Source organism: Telopea speciosissima, unplaced genomic scaffold, assembly GCF_018873765.1.
Source record: "Telopea speciosissima isolate NSW1024214 ecotype Mountain lineage unplaced genomic scaffold, Tspe_v1 Tspe_v1.0041, whole genome shotgun sequence".
NCBI classification, from domain to species: Eukaryota; Viridiplantae; Streptophyta; class Magnoliopsida; order Proteales; family Proteaceae; genus Telopea; species Telopea speciosissima.
Genome location: NW_025317377.1, coordinates 103,267 through 113,442, shown reverse-complemented (window position 1 = coordinate 113,442; position 10,176 = coordinate 103,267). Strand labels below are relative to the sequence as shown.

Here is a 10,176-nt window from a genome sequence, read left to right as displayed (position 1 = left end):
ACAACGGCGTTTATTAGGAAATGCCGTAATATCATATTGTAGTTATGTGTTTTCGGGCGTTTATTAAGAAAACGCCGTTAGATGGGGAACCATATAGCCACGTTTATTGATAATCGCCGCTACTATTTTTCACGAAAAAACTCTGAACTCTATTCATTTCCCGCCTCTTGTCGCGCGCTAACTGATCGACCCTTTCTAAAATCTCAAATCCCAATCCCTCACGTTTCTCTCTCAATCTATCACAATCGTTCTCCCTCAAATCCCAATCCCTGAGTTTCTCTCTTAATCTCTCGCATTCTCCCTCAAATCGCTCTCTTTGTTATTGTTGAACAATGTCCGATTGATAGATAGATTGACCCATGGATGTTGGCTTGGGTTGTTGATTAACAATGGCCATGGACGATTGATCATCCCACGCTCTCTTTCACTCTGCGCCAGCAAGCTGAGGACTATTTGTGGCTTCACCAAAGAACTCAAACTGTTCACTGATCACCGTCCTTGTGTCCCTCTCTAATCTTCACATTCTCTTCAAATCTATCTCAATCTCCCACATTCTCTCTCAGGTTTCTCTCAAATCTCTTTCAACCTCTCTCCCACTGCAACCGTTGTGGACCATTTGGGGCTAAAACAACCGATTGAGGATCAAGGGGAAGATTCTAGGGTTGGTGTTGCTCGGCTACCATCGTCAAGAGCTCCACCGTAGGCGCGGTGGTGTTGCTCTTGGCCTCCCGCTTGGGGAGCATCTCCTACTCTGAGGTACGTAGTGAGCTCTTACTCTTCTTATTCCTCTTTGATCTGTCTCTATCTCTCTCTCCTTCAATGTGAACACTATTGGACTGATTTTGTAGTCGATGATGATGAATTGTGGGTTGTCTTGCGCTCATGTTGTGCTACTGGATTTTGCATTTAACTCTTCTATTCAGCCTTTATTCTTGGATTTCTATTTATATTGTGGTTGTCTATGTGAAATCGCATCAGTGTGTTCAGGTGCAAACCAATTTGGACTTACTCAAATTGGCAGACTACACTTATGACATACCAAGCACATAATTCTGTTGAGAGAAACCATTTTTTAGGAATTATTGGGTGTGTTATAACGAGGATGTAATGCCTGATGCTTAAGGATAGGTTTGGTCCTGTAGGTATAATGCTCTAAGTTCCTTGTTGTTCACCCTTTGACTACGGAGTCTAGAACCCCTCCATTGCCGTTCCTGGTTTGCTTTGATATCATATTGATGTTGCATAGAACCTGGAATATATGGTTCATGATGGCCCTCGAATTCACATAATGAAATCTCAATCTCTTTGCTGTATGAAAGTTAACCAATGATAATTGATTAATACACTTTTGCTTTGAGGGGGGAAAAAAAAGGCCGAAAGATTGTCTCTGTTTTGCAGAGAAATAGCCAAAATTTTAACCCCAATAAAAATTGGATCAGATCATGTAAAAGCCTTACAGAAGTGCATAATCTGCTCATCCTTCACTTATATAATCTATAATCTCTATTTGTTTAATTAGCTGGAGTTTTCTCAAACCTTTAAAGTATGTACTGCTGTAGTCTAGTTTACATTATGCCATTGATGTTCTCTAGTAAATCTAAAGTGGGTAGGAAATATGTTAAATCAACCTAAACAAAATGAGTTTGTTGTCTCTGATTCCTTTCTTCTTCTTCTTTTTTTCCAATGGTTGGACAATCTAGCTTATGAAAATAATAGAGAGACTAGTTCCTCAGTCTAATAATTACCATTTGAATCATCATTCACCCATTAACCTCAATATTTAGTTATGGTCTTCCTTGCATAAAGGTTCCTTGAGGTTTGAATCCCAAAACCATTTATTAGTTGGACTGTATGGGATTCTTGGTTTTTTATGTTTTAGTCGTTGATTGAGAACTGAGAAGTAGGGGAGATGAGAGACCTAAATCAGCCTCAGTGATTCAATGCTGGTGCCAAGTGGATTGGAAGGTCCATCTCTCAACTCATGGAAGTTTTGCTCAAGCTATTACTGCCTCACTTTAATTTAATTTTTTTTTTCAATTGAATTTATAGAGGAGACTTTAAAATATTAATTAGTAAAAACCAAGCGAGTGTTTGTTTGATTCTGCGCATCCTATGCTTTAGTAGAAGTGAAGATCTAAAGATCTTCATCTGCATTTTCTACCACACTACATATTAGTGAAAATAATGCACACACAAACGTTTAAGTAGAAGCATAAGAGAGAATCATGCATATATGTGATGTTGTTTGTCTATGTACTCGTCATTGTTAGTTGTAATCTGTAGTTAAGTAAAGATTGAAATCTTCTATGAACCTGATCCTGGCTGCAATTATTTATTGTAATCCGTGTATAATCTGATGATTTTACTTTATATTCTTTTTTTTTTTTTTGTGTGTGTGCTGGAGGGGGGGGTGTTAATTTTTTATGTATTTGTGTTCTTGCTAGTTGATCAGATGTTAATTTCTATGGAAAAACCAAATATAAAAGCATAACTACAGTTTGGTCCAAACTTTTGATTCCTTAATTAATATATATATATATATATATATATATATATATATATATATATATATATATAGTATGGCCATGATTGAATTTTAAATTTTAATAAATTAGTTGTGTCTTGGTTTATGGTTGTGGCAAGAATTGTAGGAGTTTGGTATTCCATGAACATGGCTGAGAAGAGTAATAGAACAAGTACCTTTAATAATCCTTGTGAAAGGAGTAGTGAAAGATATCTATAGATAACATTAATTTACCATTTCAATTCTCATTTTTGTTTTTATCAGCTAAGAAAGAATTTATTTAAAATGGAAGTGGGGTTCAGGTAACCCTAAATTACGAATATCGTACAAGGCTAAGCTGACTATAAGAAACTTAAAAGAAATATCTTTCATTCTTCCAAATATTCATTAATCAAAATCAATGGCATTTAATTTATTTGATTACAATTTTAAATGGAATTGAGTGGATATTGATAGCCCCAAAGCAGTTTATCTTTGTTTAAACTCTCTAGATTTTGACGTTGATTGTACTTCTCACTATCTCTTCAAAATAGTGTTCAAGTCCTTTAAATGATGAAACTTGGGTGGTGCATGTGTTGATCACCAAACTAACACCTTATTCTTTGATTAGTTACCCAAGCTAATGAATAGATGTTGGGAAACTTTGGATTCTGTCTTTGCTTAAGGTGATTTAAATTGTGCTTTGCAAATACTGCATTAATTGATAACCTAAACCGTGCTTCATATGTGTGGACAGATTGACAAATGATGAAAGCTTCTCAACTCTCTAATCTCAACACCCCCCTATACATCTTCCTCCCCTGTTTGTTACTCTCAATCTCTAACTCCCTCTCATTGTAGAGCTGGACATTGACCTAAAAAAATATTTTAACAGGGGAAGGGACCGATATTTGATACTTCTCGATTTGTGTTAAATTTGCTGCTTTTCTCCATATATTCATTCACCTCTCTAAGTTTCTGATATTAATGGATTTATCTCCCCTCTTCTCCTTGTTACCTCCAACTCTTGAACTTTTTCCCAAATCCCAACCATTCACAGATTCTTATATGTTTTAAAACCAACTAAAGAAAGTTCTCCAATGGGTTTTGTCTTGATTCTGACTTTATGGGCTGTACCAGGTGACTTATTCCTACCTTTTTAATTAAGATCCATTAATAATGGTCTCTCATTATAAGGTCAAGACCATGACCCCTTTCCTTTTAGTAAATCACCCTAATGTCATATATGAACATTACAGCTTGACACCAACACCCCCAGCCCCTTAATTCTCCCCTCTTGGCCTAAGAAGATCAAGATTGGGATTGGAAGTTGGAACTAAATATCACTTGTATGTATCTTTGCGATTTCTATTCATCTTGGGTTTTAAAACATAGAGTACATAAAAACAATTCTGTATTTGTGCTAATTCATTGAATAAGTCTGCTGTAGTTTATACAGATCTGTTTGAATAAGTATGTTTTAGTTTATACAGATTTGACAGTTATGTCTGCATGACCTGGTTCTGGTTCTGGTTCTGGTTCAATTCTATCTTAATCTAATGTCAAGATACTAGTCTTTGGATGGTAATCACCTAAGTGCTAAGCTTAACTGTGGGAAGGATTGGTAGTTTTACATTTTAACCTGAGCTTAACTGTGAGAAAAATTGGTAGTTTTACATTTTAACTGATGTGTTTCTTGTCTTGCTAGGGGGTGTTTGTAAGGTTCGAAGGCCTACGACTAGAATCCTTCATTGGCTGCTCTTGTTGGACCTAGCCATCCAAGTCCTAATCTCAACCTAGTGTTGTTGGTCTTACCCCAGGGTAGGTTGGGCGGTTTATTCATTTGAGTATTTTTTAAAGGTAATTATGTTGCTTATTGATTCAAAATTGGAGATACAATCAGCACAACAGGTGAGACTGTCTGGTTCTTCCTCAGGAGTGAAAGCTTTTGTTTTTGGCACTAGAGTTGTGTTTGGAGAGAGAGATACCTTTGAGTCAAGGGCACTACAAGAATGAAAAAAGAAAAGAAAAGATTAAATCTAATGCAAAAAAGGAATTTAAAAAAAAAGAAAGAAGAATCTCTAAATTTTCCAGTCAATATAGATATGGTAAATGAATTTCATATATAGTAACTAATGCTCTGTTTTTATTTTTCTATTTATTGTGGGTACTGTATTTTATTGACATTTGCTGATTATCAAAAGAAAATTTCTTCTAGATCTATTCTAAACAAGGGAAAGTGCAAACTCAAATGGTAAATAAACTTGTGGTTTAGCTGAAAATAAATAATTAGATCAATAAGTAAATGAACAAATAGAATGTATAAATAAAAAGATAAAATAAAGAAACCAGATCGAATTTAATAAGTGGACCCTCTTTGAGAAGGTAAAATTAGAAGATATTTGGAAAAAATAAAAAAAAATCAAAAAATCAAAACAATGAATATTAGAAACACAAATCCAAGCAAAAATTCAAGGATTTCATTATAAATCTAAAACTTAATGCATTTGAGTGAAGCTATTGATGGTTGGCTTAGTTGGAAGCATGGAGGCTCAAACCCAATCCACCTGAAGGAACAGAGACAGCTTGAAAATTCCATTGAGTCTCAAGAGAGGGTTGCTTCATCTGGCACCTCATGTAAGTTTGATAATTTGCAATGGCCATTAACCATACCTTACTGTTTGAGCAGCTATAGTCCGAGAGCAACCTTCCTATCTCTGCAACCGGATGATCGGTAGCATTATAACTACATACTTCGCTGAGAATCCTCTCTCTTTCTCACCAACACCACCTTCAACTACCCATTTGAGATCTCCAGCATAGATGATTGCTCCCACCTCCTGTTACAAGAGAACCCACCTTCCTTCTCAAGTCTGCAACCTTCATCTCCATATCCTCTCTCCTCATGAACCTCAAAGAGACAGAGGATAACTGAAATTTAATAAAGTGGGCCAATCTTAATTCGTCAGGTTCTCGCTTCTTTCCACTTTCCCCATGAGCTCTGCAACCAGTCCTTTAGTAGTTGAAACGGAGTCCCCAACATTCACTGTATTCCTTCTTTTCTTCCTCATCAGAACCTCCAAAACCAACCTGAAATCCTCCTTTTCAGTGGCTGAATCAATGAAGATGGAACTTAAAGGCTTCTTTGGAGTAGAAAAGAGAAGTGGGTTTTGCTCAAAATAGCAGTTCAACAAATGGGTCTGCTAGAAACTCCTGTGGTTGCTAATCTCTCTATGAGTTTCAATAGGAGGAGAACAAGTAGAAGAGAGAATCCCCACCGAGCTGCTATAGCACTGAAAAACAGAACACGCAAAACGTCCTCTAGGTTGTTCTTCACGGTTGTACTTGGAGAATCCAGCTTCTCTCATTACCCTACTAACACTAGGGTCATCTAAAATGGATATAATGAGCTGCTCTAGTGCTACCTTAATGGCAAGGAGAGGTTGTTGCGCCGCTTTTCTATGCAACCCCTCCTCCTGTGTGCTTGAGCTCTCTTCGATCTTGCAATGAGAGCATTTGAGAGAGAAGGTTGGCCATGAAGGAAAGGACCAGGTGTTGTTGGAAGTGTATTGAGAACCACATTGAAGCAAAGTTCAAGATCTCTGCATTGCAGTGGATGAGAAGTTGAATGTGGATGAGACTTTGAGACAAGCCCTCCTTAAGAGACTGCACCTTGGACTCAATAAGGTGGCAGCATTACAGCTTGACACCAGCACCCCTAGCCCCTTAATTCTCCCATCTTGGCCTAAGAAGATCAAGATTGGGATTGGAAGTTGGAACTAAATATCACTTGTATGTATCTTTGCGATTTCTATTCATCTTGGGTTTTAAAGCATAGAGTACAGAGAAACAATTCTGTATTAAATCAATTATATACAAAGAAACACCAAAAGACAAATATAGAATCCAACCTCTGGTTCAAACTTTGAAAATTTTTGGGTGCACAACCTTAAATAAAGAGATTCACTATTTCTTCCCCTATGCTATGTTGCTGCTATATTTTACATACAGTTATTTCTCATTGGGTGTCATTTGTCCATCTGTAGTTCCATAAAACCATCCAAAACAAACAGATAAAAATTGGAACAGAAATCCAAAAATCCCAAACAAACAAACAAAAAGAAACCATTTAAGATTTTATGTCTATTTTTTACACTTGTTTTACGTTCTTAACGTCCACTTGTTTTACGTTCTTAATGTCTTTAATTCTCTTAAAGATAACTTTTTAAAGATTCCAAATCTTTAGAATCTGGTCATCTGGTCTCATTTACATTTTGTATGATACCATTCTCTTGTAATAGGTTTTGTGAGGTGGTTAGGCTACAATCAAATGGATAGGAGTTGGATTCATAGATCACGAGATCGTATATTCCGTGCGGGTGATCAATATGAAGCTGGTGTAAATGGTTTCCTGGACTTTGCTTTTTCCACAGTACCCATAGGGGAGAAGATTTCATGCCCGTGTATAATTTGCATTAATCGACGACTGGGAACACGAGATGAAGTGTTTGAGCACTTGATAGTTGATGGAATTATGGCTGGCTATACGGTGTGGAGTTCCCATGGGGAAGTTATACCTTCAAATACCACAATAATAGAAAACATTGTGGTTGATGAAGAAGATGAAGAAGATGAAGAGATTGTTAACATAAATGACATACTTCAAGATGTGTTTCCTGGTGAAGCCTTTGAAGGAGCTGGTGGTAGTAGCACAAGTGGACACATAGAGGGAATAGGAAATGAGTCAGAAAAATTGGATAGATTGATGCAAGAAGCAGAGAAGGCATTGTATCCAGAATGCAACGAGTTCACAAAATTGTCATTTACTGTTGCACTATATCACATAAAGTGCCTATGCAGTTGGAGTGACAAGTCCTTCTCTATGTTGTTGGATTTATTGAAGAAAGCACTACCACAAAATAATACCTTGCCGAATTCTTTATATGAAGCAAAGAAGATGCTTAAAGATTTGGGACTCAGTTACAACAAGATCGATGCATGCCCTAACGATTGTATGCTATATTGGAAGGATGCATCTAATGAAAAGTCTTGTCTCAAATGTGGGGCATCAAGATATTCACCCAAATCCAAAGCTCCAGCAAAAACATTACGCCACTTTCCTCTGATACCAAGGCCTCAAAGATTATATAAGTCATCAGTAACATCATCTGAAATGAGATGGCATAAAGATGGACGTATGGATGATGGAAAAATACGTCATCCTGCAGATGCAGAAGCATGGAAGGATTTTGACAGACTGCATCCAACTTTTAGTGCGGATCCCTGAAATGTTAGGTTGGGGCTTTCAAGTGATGGATTTAATCCTTTTAATGATATTAAGAATTCATATAGCATTTGGCCTGTTATTGTGGTGCCATATAATCTGCCACCATGGAAGTGCATGAAACAAACATCGTTCATGTTGACATTACTAATTCCAGGTAAAAATCACCTGGAAATGATATAGATGTTTATTTACAGCCTTTGATTGATGAATTAAAATTATTGTGGGATGGTGTTGACACCTATGATTCATTGAAGAAAGAGTCATTCCATTTACGTGCCTGCCTCTTATGGACAATCAACGACTTTCCTGCATATGCCAATCTTTCAGGCTGGAGCACCAAGGGTGCATTGGCGTGCCCTTGTTGCAACAAAGAGACCATGTCAACTTGGTTGAAACATAGCCATAAGCAATGTTACCTAGGCCATCATCGATTCCTAGAAGGAAATCATAAATTTCGATTGGATAAGAGAGGTTTCAATGGTTGTGTTGAGTTTGGGGTAGCACCACAGCCCCTTTCAGGCATTGCTTCGCTAGCTCAAATGGAAGGTGTAGAATTTCCTATATTTGGTAAGGAATCTGATAAGAATGATACCGGTAAACGAAAGAGAGTTGGAGGTCGAACTGAACTACCTTTTAATTGGAAGAAGAGAAGTGTATTCTTTGAGTTGCCATATTGGAAGCATAATCTACTCCGTCATAATCTGGATGTCATGCATATAGAAAAGAATGTGTGTGACAACATCATTGGTACACTGTTGGAATTAAAAGATAGATCAAAGGATAAGTTGGAGGCCCGACTAGATTTGCAAGACATGAACATTAGACCATCTTTGCATCCGCAGAGGATAGAGGGGAGCACTAAAGTGATTATACCTCCAGCAAGCTATACAATGTCTAAGGTAGAAAAAGAACAGTTTTGCAAAGCTTTAGATGGTTTGAAGGTGCCTGATGGGTATTCTGGAAATCTATCACGTTGTGTGAAAGTTACTGAAAGGGATATGTCTGGAATGAAGAGCCATGATTGTCATGTTTTAATGCAACAACTCCTTCCTCTATCAATACGGGTACATCCAACGAAGAATGTTAAGTTGGTGTTGTTGTCATTGTGCGCTTTCTTTCGATGTGTTGTGCGAAAGTTGCTAAAATCGAAGATTTGAACCAACTTGAAGCCGTGATTCGAAACCCTATGCAATCTAGAGAGGATCTTCCTCCTACATTCTTTGATGTTATGGTTCATCTAATGGTTCATTTACCACGGGAGATATTATTGGGTGGACCCGTCCACTATAGGTGGATGTATCCTTTTGAAAGGTTAGTCATTAATATCCTTGCTGCAAGTTCACATGTTTGTTTTATCTTTTACATTTTTGTTCCCATGTACTAATTATGCGTATCAATAGGTTCAACAAGACCCTCAAGGATTACATGCGTAATGCAAGGCACCCAGAAGGGTCTATTGCAGAGGGATACATTGCAAATGAATGTTTACAATTTTGTGCTCCGCATATCAAAGGACTCGAGACCCGATTAACCCGTCCAAAGAGGAATGTTGATAACGAACATCTACAGGTAGAGCAGCAACATTGGGTATTCTCATGCAAAGGTAGACCATTAGGGCGTGCTGCGATGGTGCGATTAGAGTGGAAAGAGATTGTACAAGCGCATCGATATGTTCTATTGCATTACGAACCCATTAATACATATCGAAAGTAAGTGTCATGATTAATGTTACTTCACTTCAAGTCTTTATTCCAACTTTAATAAGACTTCTCTAATTGTAGGCTCCATTTGGAAGAGCTAAAAGAGAACCTAGGCCATAGGGTTCGACAAGAACAAAGAGATAAGGTGCATGCAGAGCAATTCACAGAATGGTTTAGAAGTCATGTAAGCAGTATTAATTTTTTTTGATTTAATCTATTTAATATTGAAAAAACATACATTTGATTATCTCCATAACAACTAATGTTGAATCAAATAGGTGGACAAGCTACGCGAAAGTGGAGAAATCATACCTCCCATTATTCAAAGGCTAGCCCAGGGTCCCAATCGGGAAGTAAAAAAGTATAAGGGGTACATATTGAATGGTATACATTTCCACACCAAGGATCGTGAAGCTAATCGACAAACCCAAAATAGCGGTGTCTTAGTAACCTCAATAACATCAAGCAACCCTCGTCGTAGAGATACTCGACCTTGTGATGGAAATGTGCATTACTATGGTGTGTTGAAGGAAGTTGTTGAGATGGAATATTCAGCGGACCTAAAAGTAATGCTATTCCGTTGTGATTGGGTTGAAACAAGGGATAGGGCAGTGTTCAAAGAACCTATTGGCTTTACACGGGTGAACTTCAATCATTTAATGCATACCGGTCGACATTTATCTGAT

At 37.4% G+C, this 10,176-nt stretch overlaps 1 protein-coding gene and 1 pseudogene across 1 annotated transcript; one reads left to right on the top strand and one right to left on the bottom strand.

Moving 5' to 3' along the window:
• Positions 1-4,338: 4,338 nt before the first annotated feature.
• Positions 4,339-6,525, bottom strand: LOC122647393 (annotated as a pseudogene).
• A 308-nt stretch (positions 6,526-6,833) lies between these two features.
• On the top strand, positions 6,834-7,790 carry LOC122647392. Its single transcript, XM_043840813.1, has one exon. The coding sequence runs from the start codon at positions 6,834-6,836 to the stop codon at positions 7,788-7,790; it is 957 nt and encodes a 318-aa protein (XP_043696748.1).
• The last annotated feature ends 2,386 nt before the right edge of the window (positions 7,791-10,176 follow it).